The sequence below is a fragment of the Canis lupus genome, chromosome 2 (assembly GCF_011100685.1).
Source record: "Canis lupus familiaris isolate Mischka breed German Shepherd chromosome 2, alternate assembly UU_Cfam_GSD_1.0, whole genome shotgun sequence".
Lineage (NCBI taxonomy): Eukaryota > Metazoa > Chordata > Mammalia > Carnivora > Canidae > Canis > Canis lupus.
Window position 1 is genome coordinate 58,946,093 of NC_049223.1, and position 13,836 is coordinate 58,959,928.

The 13,836-nt window shown below is 44.3% G+C and overlaps 1 protein-coding gene and 1 long non-coding RNA gene across 3 annotated transcripts in view; one reads left to right on the forward strand and one right to left on the reverse strand.

The window, feature by feature from the left end:
- The first annotated feature begins 5,766 nt into the window (after positions 1-5,766).
- Positions 5,767-13,836, forward strand: part of BBS2 (Bardet-Biedl syndrome 2) — a 31,109-nt gene continuing 23,039 nt past the window's right edge. Inside the window, exons 1-2 of one of the 2 annotated variants that reach the window (XM_038531006.1) lie at positions 5,767-6,022; positions 10,644-10,871. In XM_038531006.1, the coding sequence (XP_038386934.1) occupies positions 5,906-6,022; positions 10,644-10,871 (345 nt within the window). In that variant the 5' untranslated portion in view covers positions 5,767-5,905. The remainder of the gene's footprint in view (positions 6,023-10,643; positions 10,872-13,836) is intronic. The other variant, XM_038531007.1, reaches the window with a different exon arrangement.
- LOC111092759 lies at positions 12,384-13,217 on the reverse strand. The gene is made up of 2 exons (XR_005355722.1): positions 12,911-13,217; positions 12,384-12,807 (listed from the first exon to the last, which is right to left on the reverse strand). It is a non-coding gene; the product is annotated as an uncharacterized LOC111092759 (long non-coding RNA).

Genomic DNA, 13,836 nt, shown 5'->3' on the forward strand with positions numbered 1-13,836 from the left:
CTCTCTGTGTTTCTCATGAATAAATAAATAAAAATCTTAAAAAAAAAAAAAAAAAAAGAAAGGAGCCTGACCCAGGATTTGGCCTGTGGTTCTCCAGAGATGGACAAATCTCTGATTCAGGTATTCAGGATGAGGAAGTTCACTTTTTTAGCAAATAGAAGTCACATTCTCCATGATTAATTCTTACTAGGGATAAAGTCATATTATTGCTTTAACCTGCCTGACTTCTACCTGTTCTTTCTCTTCAGATGGTGGTGGGGGGAATTTCTAGTTATTGGGCTTCTCTATCAGAAGTGGCCAAGACACCTGTAGAGCTTGTATTTGTACATAGACAGCCAGACAAAAAACTAGTAAAGAAATAAATAAGATATTCTCAGAAAGAGATAAATGCTTTGAAGAAAATGGAGCAGATAGGGAGAGACAGAGAGAGAGAATGAGGGAGAAAGAAAGAGAGAAAGAGAGCTGGGGCATGGGGCAGGCCTCTCTGAGGAGAGAGGTATTGAGTTGAGACCTAACTGACATGCAGGAGCCAGACTTGATAAAATCTGGGGGCAGTGCATCCCAGGTGGAGGGAACTATAAGTGCAAAGGTCCTGAGGTGAGGCCACACTTGGTGTGTTGGGATGGTTCACAGACACCAGAGCTCTGTAGACCAACTTAGGATTTTAGGTTTTATTTAACGTGTAATGGGAAGTCATTGAAAGACTTAATGTATGGGAGTGATTTAAAAATCTTTTTTTTAAAAGATTTTATTTATTTTTTCATGAGAGACACAGAGAGAGAGAGAGAGAGAGAGAGAGAGAGAGAGGCAGAGACACAGGTAGAGGAAGAAGCAGGCTCCATTCCATGCAGGGAGCCTGATGTGGGACCTGATTCTGGGTCTCCAGGACCGCACCCTGGGCTGAAGGCGGCACTAAACCGCTGAACCACCTGGGCTGCCCTATTTAAAAATCTTTTAAATTTAAATTTAGATTAAAATTTTTTAAAAAAAACCTACTTCCTAGATGCATAATTTACATACAAGAAAATTATTTAAAATGTAGTATGTTGAGGTTATTTTAAAGATTTTATTTATTTATTCACAAGAGACACACAGAGAGGAGCAGAGACATAGGCAGAGGAAGAAGCAGGCTCCTCGCAGGGAGCCGGATGTGGCACTCGATCCCGGGACCCCAGGATCACGCCCTGAGCCAAAGGCAGATGCTCAACCACTGAGCCACCCAGGTGCCCTTGGACTGGGGTCCTGTACAGGCAGGTTCTGGGGAAAAGGAGTGGGGAGGGGCTATAGATCTGCATCTCTACAATCCATAGACATCCTCCACTTGCACACTATTTTAGTTTTTAAGAGATTTATTTATTTATTTATTTATTTATTTATTTGAGAGAGAGAGAGAGCACAAACTGGGGCGGGGGGTGGCAGGTGGGAGGCAGAAAGAGAAGGAGAAGCAGACTCCCTGCTGAACAGGGAGCTCGATCTGGGGCTTGATCCTAGGACCCTGAGATCATATTCTGAGCCGAAGGCAGACGCCAAACTGACTAAGCCACACAGGTGCCCCTCACACTACTTTATGTTAAAGCGTGTGTGTGTGTGTGTGTGTGTGTGTGTGTGTGTGTGTGTGTTTAATACAAAAGTACAAGCTTGCTGTGAAAACAACAAACATCACAGTGCACAAAAGAAAAGTCACAAGTCCTCCTCCAGTTGGCCTCCTGCCCCAGGCCACTCTCCAGAAGGCAACCCCATGACCGACAGTTGGAGGCCTTCTGTCCCGAGAGGCCCTCTCACCAGGCACACCCCTCCTCCAGGCCTGTTTTCCGGAGTCCCAAGGTACATGAATCTCTGTTCTTTACACCTGCACACCCTCTAGTGGGGCTGCTTCACATAGCGAGGTGAGGACTTGGGGGGCGGGGGAGGGGACAGAGAAGTCAGCATTCCAAGACAGGTCTCACCTAGTTCCCACCACACCTGGTCTAGCTAGTTGGGTTCCCCGCTTCCCCTCCCCCAGGGCTGAAAGGAACTGGAAATAATGTTACTTGCTTAAGAAAAAAAAAAAAAAAAAAAAAAAGGACATCACATTTATTACACATTTATTATAACAACCCTAACAAGTCAAAGGCAGGCTTAATATAAAAAGCCCATAATAATCATAATAACCGTTTATGGGAACCCTTATTAAGGCAGGACATTGTTTTACTTATATTAGTTTGTATAATTATCACGACACTCCCCAGAAGTAGTACTCCAGATATTTCTCTTTTCTAGAAGATGCTGGCACTCAGGAAGTTTACTGCAGGAGACAGACAGTACAGTAGGTGCAGTGGTTAGTAGCTCAAGCCCTGGAGCCAGACCACCTGGGTTTGCCATTCTGGTTCTGCCACTTACCAGCCATGTGACCTTGGGTTATAAAACCTCCTGTGACTCAGTTTCCATTATCTTACAAGAATGGGGATGATGATAGAATCTGCCTCAGAGGGTGGCTGTGAGGGTTAAGTGAGTGTGTGTCAAGTGGCTGGCAGAGAGAAGGCTCTCAATAAATATGAGCGTTAGGATAAAATGATGGGCCTGAGTCTCAGGGAGTGACTGATGGAAGAGGAATCTGGAACTCAGGTCTTCAAACTTTGAGACTTGTGGGCTCACCCACTATGTAGTGCTGCCAGTCTAGAGCCCATCAGCAACTTCCCACAGTCCTGGGTCCTCAGAAGCCCCAGGTTTCACTGATGTGAAGATGACAGATGTTCCCTCTGAAGAACCAGTGATTCCTGGGGGGTCATGAGAGGTAGAGAAGACTTGTGGACTGTTGGTAGAGGGAGAGTCATCTCTGGGCCAGCCTCTTCTAGCTGTTGTTCCTTTCTCCTTAGAGGAGAGCCTCCCCAAGTCCCTTGTTCTGATCAGTGTTTGTCAAAGAGGATGGGGATTATCTAACCTTCTGGAGATCCTTGCTGATCCTAACTAGGATTGTGATCCCCCCCCAAAAAAGGATTGTGATCCAAAGACTCAAACAGCCCCAATATGGCAAATGATGTGATTTCCAGGGGACCCATGAAAGGGTGGCTACCTCTTAAATGTGGTAGCAGACATGACCAACTGGAGCGGTGATGTCCAACCTGTTATGAAGGGAGGAAAGGACATTCTAGGCAGAGGGCCAATGTGAGCAAAGGCAGGGAAGGTAGAGATAGCATCCATGAAGGGATCGAGTTTGAGGCCAGAAGCGACAGAAGAGGAGGCTTGCAGAGGCCAATGGTGTTTAGAAGCTGATTTCCAGAAGCTGTCAAAGTGCTTGGACTCTCTTTAGTTGAAATTGGGGAGCCAGCAAAGAGTCATGAAGGGAGGAGGTGACAGTGGAAAAGCTTTGCCATCTGTAAAATGGGCTAACAATAGTACCTGCCTGATAGGGTTATTATAGGATTAGGTGAACTGATTCACATGAAGTACTTAGAAATGATGGCATGAAGAAAATGAAATGTTAGTGATTCTGCTGCTGTTGCTACTAATTGTAATGTCCTGTTAGGAAGAGAAACTATAAAGGCAGAGGCCTCCAACGCAGCACATAAAGTGAATGAAGCTCTGCTGGTGGATGGAGGCCAAGGCCAGCCTTACATGGAAATCCAGTAGGCCATGGACTTGTCTGCCTGCTAAAGAGTAAAATCCAAGCTCCTTGGTGTGGCTCATAGCCCAAGGTGATGTGACTTCTTTCTCACTCACTAGGTTCCAGCCACCTTGTCTTCTTTCTGATCTTCAAACATGTCCAACCTGGGCCTTTTCCTTTATTATTACCCCTGCCTGGAAAGCCCTCCCCCCACATCTTCTAATGCCTGCTGCTTTCTTGTCATAAAGATCTTAGGCGAATTTCTTCCAAGAGCCTTTCTCTGAGCCCCATCCAGCACATCAGTCTTATGACCAGATAAAATTGATCTTATTTGCTTTCGTGTGTAATGTCTGTTGCTCCTTACCTCCTCTAGGTTGTAAAAACTCCATAGGGGCACCAATTATATCTTTCTTGTTCACCACTGTTTTCGTGGACCCTTGAATACTGCCTGGCATATGGAGATTGTCCGAAAACTGACCGCCCAAAATGATCTCTATTAGATATTCATTCCTTTCAAGCTGTTCCTGAGAAAGGTGGCCTATCAAGCTGAGATCAGCTATTAGCAAAGGGGAGTGGATTCCGTTTGCTGACAACTCTGTGGAAGTAGAGTCTGGGGCGGAGGGGAAGGATACTTCACAAAACAAATTAAGTTCTGATGGAGGAAGGCAGGGGGACAAATCCAGGGCAAGTTCTACTATGAGGCTGGTCAGGGAACTGCTATGAACTGTGGGGTCTCAATGGGTGACAGAGGATGTGGTGGGGCAGAAAGGGGCTGGGGGAATTCAGAGGCAAGGCCCATCAGAGGGGGTAAAGAGGGCCATTGTCTCAGGCCTTACACTCCATCACAGCCCTCAAATTTGGTCTTTTGACATGATCTCCAAAGGAGGTTACGCCCAGTCACAGACACAGCAGTAGGCTTTAAGAAAGATCCTCAGGGTGCCTGGGTGGCTTAGTCAGTTAGGCATCTGCCTTTGGCTCAGGTCATGATCCCAGAGTCCTGGAATCGAGCCCCACGTCAGGTTCCTTACTCAGCAGAGAGCCTGCTTCTCCCTCTGCCTCTCACCCTGCTCATGCTCCCTTTCTCTCAAATAAATAAAATCTTTTTTTTTTCAAATAAATAAAATCTTAAAAAAAGATGCTCATTTGTATAGCTGTGATTACATAATCCAAGTAATAAGAATATCCTAGAACTCATCTTTCAAGATCTACCTATAGCATCTGACACAGTTATTTTCCTTCTCTTTGTCTCCACTTGGCTTCCAGAGCACTATGGTCCTTGTCCTACTTCCTCAGTGGCTGCTCCTTCCCAGTCGCCTGTGTTGGTTCCTACTTCACCTCATCCCTCACTTCTGAATGCCTGTTTCCGGAAGGCAGCCAGAGGGAGCGCTCAGGGCCTTTGCACCTGCTCGAATTACTCTTCCTCAAGGCTGGCTCCCTCACTTTCAGGTCCTTACCTAACGTCACTTGTCAGTGAGGTCTCTTCCCTACGTAGTACTGCACTCCCTCCAACTCTCTACCCCTCCTCCCTGCTTTATAGTCCTCATCACCAAATGACCTACTGCATGTGTTTCTGGTTCAGTGCCGGTCTCTCGTGACTAGTGGGTCGGCAGCAGCAGAGTTCCAGGGGAGCAGTGAACTCGTGTGTCTACTGCTGTACTTCCGCTGTCTACAACAGTGCCTGACACACTGCGTATTTGCATGAATGTGAGACGTTTTGCGACTTTCCCATTTTGTATATTTTCATGTAAAAATATGCAGGGAATTGTACAAGGGGACTCTGGGTTCTTTAAACATGAAAGTCTAAAGCCTGATTTTCATTCATTTATTCGGAAAGAATCGGGGCACTCAGCGCAGGGACCCACCGTGGTTTGCCCCGACTCACAGCTAAATCGGAAGCCCGGCGGGCATTCGCGACTCGGTTCCTCAACCAGGGACGCTTGGGCGCTGCAGGGGCGCAGCTTGGGGGGGCGGCAGGAGGCCCCGAGGCCCCCGCTCCCTCGCGTTCGCGCAGCGCAACCCGCCGCGGCCCGGTCCCCGCCCGAGGGAGGGAGGCGCCTCGGGGCTCGGCCGGCGCCGGGACGACCACGCAGCCGCGCACGGGGGGCGGAGCCTGCGCGGCCGGAGGACGGGCGCGGCGGCCGCGGAGAGCGGGGGCGGCGGGCGCGGAGAGCGGGGCGCGGAGAGCGGGGCGCGGAGAGCGGGGCGCGGAGAGCCGGGCGCCGGCCTCCTCCCTCCCGCGCCGGTCGCTCCGCGCCTGAAGCCGCTGGAGGCCGGTGCTCTGGCCCCGGAGCCCGCACCCTCCTGCCCTGAGCCGCCGCCGTCATGCTGCTGCCTGTGTTCACCCTGAAACTGCGCCACAAAATCAGCCCCCGCATGGTGGCCATAGGGCGCTACGACGGGACTCACCCGTGCCTGGCAGCCGCCACCCAAGCGGGCAAGGTAACCGCTCCCGCCGCACGGAGCCCGGGGCCGCCCGGGGCCCTCCGTCCCCGGGATCTCCGCGGGCCGCGCCCCACCCCCCCCGCCGCGCCGCCCGGCCCCGCCCCCTCCCGGCCCGGCCCCGCCCCCTCCCGGCCCGGCCCCGCCCCCTCCGCCGCCCCCCCTCCCCCCCCGCAAGCCACGGTTGCCGGGCAACCGGTGGGTCGTCTGTAGTTCTCCGTCTGCGCAGAGGAACGAGGAATATTGGGGTCTCGCCTGAAGGGCCTTTCCGAGCAGTTGACTTTACTTGTCTTCAGGCACCTGGACAGCGTTGGAGCTCCTGTGCAATAGGGAGCTCAGGGAAGAAACGTCCCAGGAGGGAAGGGGCTTGGTCAGGTTTAGGAGGGGTAGCGAGCCCTAGGTTTGAGCCCGGGGTCTCTGCCTGTCACTCTGGAGCTCCTTCCACTATTTCATATTGCCTCTCGAGGAAAAAAAAAAGGAGGAAAATGCAAAAACCCTTATATTAAATGATTCAGATTTCATTTGATGTTTATCCATGTACATTTACATCTTTTCCTATAATTTATACACTAAGTACCTGTGAGGTGCTTACTATGTGCCAGGTGCTGGGCAAGGTGTAGGAATCACAGAGATGAAAAAGACATGGTCATTTAACATTCAGGAGACTTGCTGAATACTCCTTTGTGCTAGATGTTGGGGATTCAGAGATAATGCTGAAATCCCTGCTTTGACAAATCTTATAATCCAGCAGACAAGGCATATCTAGGCATTGTGTGCTGATGGAAGCATCACCAAGATACATGGAATACCGTGACACCAAGTGTAATAACTTTTGACAGGTACAAAGCTTCATTACACGAATTATCTCAGCATCCTTGCTACAGTGCCCAGGGCAGCAGCATAGCACAAGTGTGGTGATCCTGGCTCCAGTACCTACTAATTTCATGACCTTGGGCAAAGTACTTAATAATAGTATCTGCCACATTGGGTTTTTATGAGAACTAAGTAAATTAATACATATAAAGGGCTTGGCATATGGGAAATGGAAGCATATAAGTCGCTAGTTGTTAGTTGTTATTTTTTTGTTACTCCCATTCTACTGACTAGAATAACAGTTCAGAGAGGTAGGTTCAGGGTAATACTTGAGGTGGTTCACCTAGAAGGTGGTGGAAATGAAGGTAAAGTACCTGTTCTTGACTCAGGCTGGGTTTAATAAGCTAGTGTTTATAGAATGTTTTATAGCTTTCAAGATACTTCTACCCATGCTGTATGTTAGATGATATGCCTTGGGATACATAAGTAGAAAGTAATGAGTAGAGCCCCATAGCACAGGGCCTGGTATAAAATAATATTGGTTATTGTCAAGAGGTACTGCAGATGACAAAAAAAAATCATATTGGTTCTGTGGGTGCATAACAGCTAAAAAAAATGGGCTGAAAATGTCCTGTGGATATTGGCTCCACACCTTACTTGTTAAGGGCTTGCTACTACTGAGCACTGTTCTTAACTTTGTAGTTGCAAGGCTGAGACAAGTCTCACCCATTTGGAGTTTACATTTGAGAAGGGGAGCCAGACCCAAGGGGGGAGAAAAATAGATGTGTGTGTGTATAATTTTAATATATATTAAAGTATATTTGTAAATACATATAAATAACACATGGATAATGTCTCCCTAGGGGGAAAAATAGTAAGGGGATGAAAATGATGGGAGATGGCTATTTTAGATAGGGTGATCCATAGGCCTCTGATAAGATAACTGTAGATCAGAGATTTGAGGAAAAGGAGGACACAAGCCCTGCAGTTATGTGGGGTAGGTGCTCTCCAGGCAGAGGGATGAGCAAGTGCAAAGGCCTTGAGGTGGAAATATGCTTGGTGTGTTTCAGGAACATGAGCTGCTGGGGCTGGAATGGAATGAAGGAAGCAGTGAGGTAGCCAGGGGCCAGATCATATAGGGCCTGTAAGCCATATAAAGACCATTGTTTTCCAGTGATGCGGTTTGACTGATGTTTTAGATAAAGGGTAACTCGCTGGTACTGCAGCAGAGATGCAGGGAGGTGAGTGTAGGAGAAGCAGGAAGATTGGGCGGAGGTTTCTGTGGAAGCCCTTGAATGAGAACATGATCCAGAATGGAAGGAGGGACACTGAGTCTAGGTCTGTTTCTGGAGTTGGAAAAGTGATATAGAGAGAAAGTCCTGTGACCTGTGTAATTGTATTTTTGTTTAGAACTTTAAACAAATCTGGTAAGTTGTAACCTGATATTTTATATTGAGACTTTAAAAAATGGTAATATTCTGTGATCCAGGTAATACAGGAATATATTCTCCTTTAAAAATAATTAACAACAAAATAATAATAATTAAATATTCCAGGTAAGGCTAAAGCCCTCTTTGACCATTGGAGCCCAGGTCTCTAGAAATAGGATTTTGTCATTTTAAGTGGGATTCTGTTGAGAACGTGAACCTTGACTTACTGGCATCTGGTCTCTGAGCCTGAGCAAGGATTTTATTTGTTTTGAGCAAGGATATTTCTTGCATGATGAATGTTACTGATTTCCTCTGACGACATTTTTCTTCTCATCATGGGCTTGAGGGGACCGGTTGAAATTCTATTGTTAGCAGCTAGAACAAATGTTGCGTGAACTATAGCCAGTCCCTTCGGCTGAAGGCACGGGGAGTGATCCATTTGTTGCGTGACTGAACTTGGTTTTTTCCATGCCCGAGGGACAGGTAGGTCTCCTGGAGACTCAGAGAACAGCATGAAGGGAAAGAGGGAGAAGTCTGCTCCTGGGAGTCTTGCTGCTCTTGGTCACAAACCCCAAACTTTTTCCATTCCAATAGCAGCGAATATGAAGTCCGTAAGTGATTTCCACTCCTGTTTTCCCTCAGCCTAATTACTGGAAGACTCCAAAAGAATTCTTTTGTTCTGAACAGTTGATAAAAGGAAGTAAGGCACGGTGGCTAGAGTGTAGGGTCTGGAACCAGACACCAGGCATCAGGTCTTAGCCCTGTCACTCATTAGTCACCAGACCTTGGGAAAGGGCCTTGACCCTTCTGACCTCATCTGTAAACCAGGGCTTGTTGTGAGAATCAAATGTAGTAATGTTTAGAAAGCATGTTGTTAAACTATTGCACAAATGAGGCCGTTAACACGATATTCCATAGCTATGTACCTTTTCTGTATATTTCTAATCAATTCCTTTGAAAATTATTTGTTGTTGAATAGGCAGGTAATAACTTAAAACTAATCCTCTTTGGATTTTTATTGAAGGGATGAAATACTTATTTAAAATTCGTGAATTTTAAAACTGCAAGAGGCTTAAGGGGTCTCTAGTGCGGTGCTTCCCACCCTTTTTTTCTTCATGTTGTCATCTTGGAGCTTTTTTTAGATAGTGAAGATTTCCCTAATGAAATTTTAATTCCATTGATAGACTGCATGTCTGTTTTTGTACTGTGCCCTTTTGGAGGGCTACAAGCCATTTTATTTATTTTATTTTATTTTATTTTATTTTATTTTATTTTATTTTATTTTATAATTTATTTATTACAAGCCATCTTATTTATTTTACTTTTTATTTTTAAAAAAGATTTATTTATTTATTTATTTATTTATTTATTTATTTATTTATTTATGAGAGAGAGAGAGAGAGAGAGAGAGAGAGAGAGGAGAGACACAGGAGGAATGAGAAGCAGGCTCCATGCCAGGAGCCCGACGGGGGACCCGATCCCCGGACTCCAGGATCGTGCCCTGGACCAAAGGCAGGCGCCAAACCGCTGAGCCACCCAGGGATCCCCATACAAGCCATTTTAATATCTAACATCCTCCTACCTCACAAAGATACCAGTCTGGTGTAATTCTGTCTACAGTAGTTGAAACTGCAAAATTAATTGACTTTGGACTAATTATTTAATTCTGTCTTACTAGTATAGACCATGAAACCGTGAAAAACTTTGATCGCGTGACTCAGTTTAAGTTTGTAAAACAGATCTACAAACTACCGGACTTTAAAACTATCAGTTTTAACCCTTAAAACAACCAGTTTTTTTTTTTTTTTTAAGTTTCATTTATTTCAGTAAGCTCTACACCCAACGTGGGGCTCGAATTTACAACCCCTAGATCAAGAGTCACATGCTCTTTCAAATGAGCCAGCCAGGTGCCCCTAAAACAACCAGTTTTAAGGGTTGGGAAGTAAATGTATTAGGTGCTTGGATGAAAGATGCTAAAGGAAATGTTTATTACTGTATGTTACATCATCTTCTTAGTACGTAGTAATCACATCGTAGCTGGTAGCGCTTCCCAAAGGTTGATCGAGAAGAGGCTAGTTTGTAAGAGGGCTTTGACATTCTGCTGGTGGGTAGTATATAAGCTGCCCTGGTGAGCAACAACTACATGTTGTTCATTACCTCGTTCTTGAGAAGACTAAGAACCACTGGGTTTCCACAATTCATAGTGATTGAAAGCTAGCATACACAGAACTGTGTAAGAGTTTCAAGTTTTGTAGGTGATTAAAGTGACCTCTTGTTAGTGTTGATATCTGTTAATACCTCAAGTCTTTTAAAAAAATATATGTTAATTTTACATTTTTGGTATTTTTAGGGGATGTAACTAACTGTTTCTGTTTTAGGTTTTTATTCATAATCCTCATACCCGGAGCCAGCATTTCAGTGCCTCCAGGGTCTTCCAGAGCCCCCTGGAATCTGATGTTTCACTTCTCAACATTAACCAGGCAGTCAGCTGCCTGACTGCAGGAGTACTGAACCCTGAACTCGGCTATGATGCTCTTTTAGTGGGGACTCAGACTAACCTTCTGGCTTATGATGTCTACAATAACTCAGATTTATTCTACAGAGAGGCAAGTATGCCCCTTTATAACTGTAGCATTTCCATTACTCACTAATGTCCATTGGTATTTTATGCTTGAAAGAGATCAGACATTTATTTTGGTTTGCTTATTGTATGGCTCTTGTAATGTAAACAACACAGATATTTTTCCATTTGCATCTGCATTCTGCTTGACACTTACTTGTTTTATGATGGTTGGTAACCACTTGGTGCCACTCCAGCTTGTCTCCCATGAGGTACATGGGATACCATGGTACTCTGATACCACTAACTGTCAAGATCTGTTGAGAATTCAGCCAAGAGCCAGGAAATAGATCTCCTGGTAGCTTTGCATTAAAGTTTAGTGTAGTAGTTTATAGGAGAAGCAATTACTGTGCTCTGCTGTCTGCAGGCTACTGCAGCTTTTTACCCAAGTTATTCATACTCATTATGTAAAAGATAGGGAAGCAAAAACAGAAAAAAATACTCATAATTTCTCCATCTAGGGCAGCCTGGGTGTCTCAGCGGTTTAGCGACGCCTTGGGCCCAGGGCGTGATCCTGGAGACTCAGGATCAAGTCCCACGTTGGGCTCCCTGCATGGAGCCTGCTTCTCCCTCTGCCTATCTCTCTCTCTCTCTCTCTGTCTCTCATAAATAAATAAATAAAATCTTAAAAAAATTTTCTCCATCTAGAAATAACTTTTTTTTAAAGATTTTATTTATTTATTTATTTGACAGCACAAGCAGGGGGAGCAGCAGGCAGAGGGAAAGGGAGATGCAGGCTCCCCCCTGAGCAGGGAGCCCAATGTGGGGCTTGATCCCAGGACCCTGGGATCATGACCTGAGCCAAAGGCAGATGCCCAACTGACTGAGCCACCCAGGCACCCCGAGAAATAACACAACTCTTAAATTGATTTTTACTAAGTGAAAGTTTTTTACAAAATGGGATCATATTATATACATGTAGCCTTTTTCCCCTACAACTTATATTACTATAATATGTTAACATATATTAAGATATAATTCACGTATCATACAATTCACCCATTTAAAGGATACAATCTAGTTTTAGTTTATTCAGGGACTTTTGTAGCTATACCACAATCAGTTTTTTTTAATTTTTAAAAAAGATTTATTTAGAGAGAGAGAGAGAGAGAGAGGAAGAGGAGCAGCAGAGGGAGAGGGACAAGCAGATTCTGCACTGAGTCTGGAGCCCAAGGCGAGACTTGATTTCATGATGTGAACCTAAATCAAGAGTCGGACACTCAACTGACTGAGCCCGCCCAGGTGCCTCTCACCACAATCAATTTTAGAATATTTTTATTATCCCTAAAAGAAACCTAGTCCCCCTTAGTAGTCAATCCACATTCTCCCCCAACCAGTCTTACTTGCAACCACTGATACTTTCTATCTCTGTAGATTTGCTTACTCTGGACATTTTACATAAGCGAAGTCATAGAATATATGGTCTTTTGACTGGTTTCTTTTTCTTAGAATAATATTTTCAAGGTTGATCCATGTTGTAGCATATATCAGCACTTCATTTTTTTTTTTTTTGGCTGAAGAATTTTCCATTGTATAGACATACCATATTTTCTTTATCCACTCATCAGTTAATGGACATATGTGTTGTTTCCACTCCCTGGCCCTTATATGCAGGTTTTTTTGTTCAGTACCATATTGTGAATATCTTTATATGAAATTACTGTATATCCATGCATCATTCTTACTGGTTCTATTTATGTTGTTTCCATAGTTTTTATATTATAGTTGATATAGTTGATACTTTGATAAGCATATATCTTTGCCAGTTTCTCTGATTATTTCCTAAGGATAAGTTCCCAGAAATGCAATTACTTCTTTTTTTCCCTTGGTATTCTTTAATTGAGATAAAATGTACTTACAGTGAAACGCATAAGCCTTACAGGTACTTTTCAGTGAGTTTTCATCCCTGCAAATGACATGCCCTATAAAAATATAGAGTATTTCCATCAGTTCAGAAAAATTTGTTGTGCCCCATTCCAATCATTTCCTATATCTCCTAGACACTCACTGTTCCGATTTTTTCACCTTAGCTTAGCTTTCCCTGTTCTTGAACTTCATACAAATGGAATCCTCCAGAATGCAATCCTTGGTATTTGGCTTCTTCCTCTGAGCATATCTGAGAGAGCCATCCATGTTGTTGCATAGAGCAGCAGTTCTTCTTTGTTGCTGAGTAGTATTCCATTGTGTGATTATGCCACAATTTGTTTATCTATTCTTCTGATCATAGACCTGTGGGATAGACATATTGGGTTATTTCCAGTTTGGAGCAATTAATAAAATTGCTATAAATATTTTTGTACTAGTCTTTTTGTGGGCATATGATTTAATTGATCTTGGGTATACTTAGGAATGGTTATACTATTTCATACCTCTCACCCATAATGTGTGAGAGAGTTCCAGTGGCTCCATACTCTGTCAACAATTGGTAATGCCAGTCTTTTCAATTTTAGCCATTTTAAGGTATGAAGTGGTATCTCATTGTAGCTTCATTTTGCATTTCCCTCATGACCAGTGATGTAAAACACCTTTTCTTGTGCTTAGTTTCCACTTATGTGCCTTCTTTTGTGAAGTGACTAGGTCTTTTGCCTGTTTTTTATTAGTAGTTCTTATGTATTGATTTGTAGATTTTCTTTGAATATACTGGGTACAGGCGCCCGTGGGTGGCTCAGTCAGTTAAGCATCTGACTCCTGATTTTGGCTCAGGTTATGACCTCATTGTCATGAGATTGAGCCCCACATTGGGCTCTGCACTCAATGTGGAGTCTACTTGAGATTCTCTCTCTCTGCCTCTCCTCCTGCTTGTGCTAGCTCTCTCTATAATAAATACATTTTAAAAATGAATATATGGGGTATAAACTCTTATTTATATATGTATATGTAAAACAATATTTACAATATACATAACAAATAATGTATATAACAAATATCTTCTCCCAGTATGTGGCTCATTC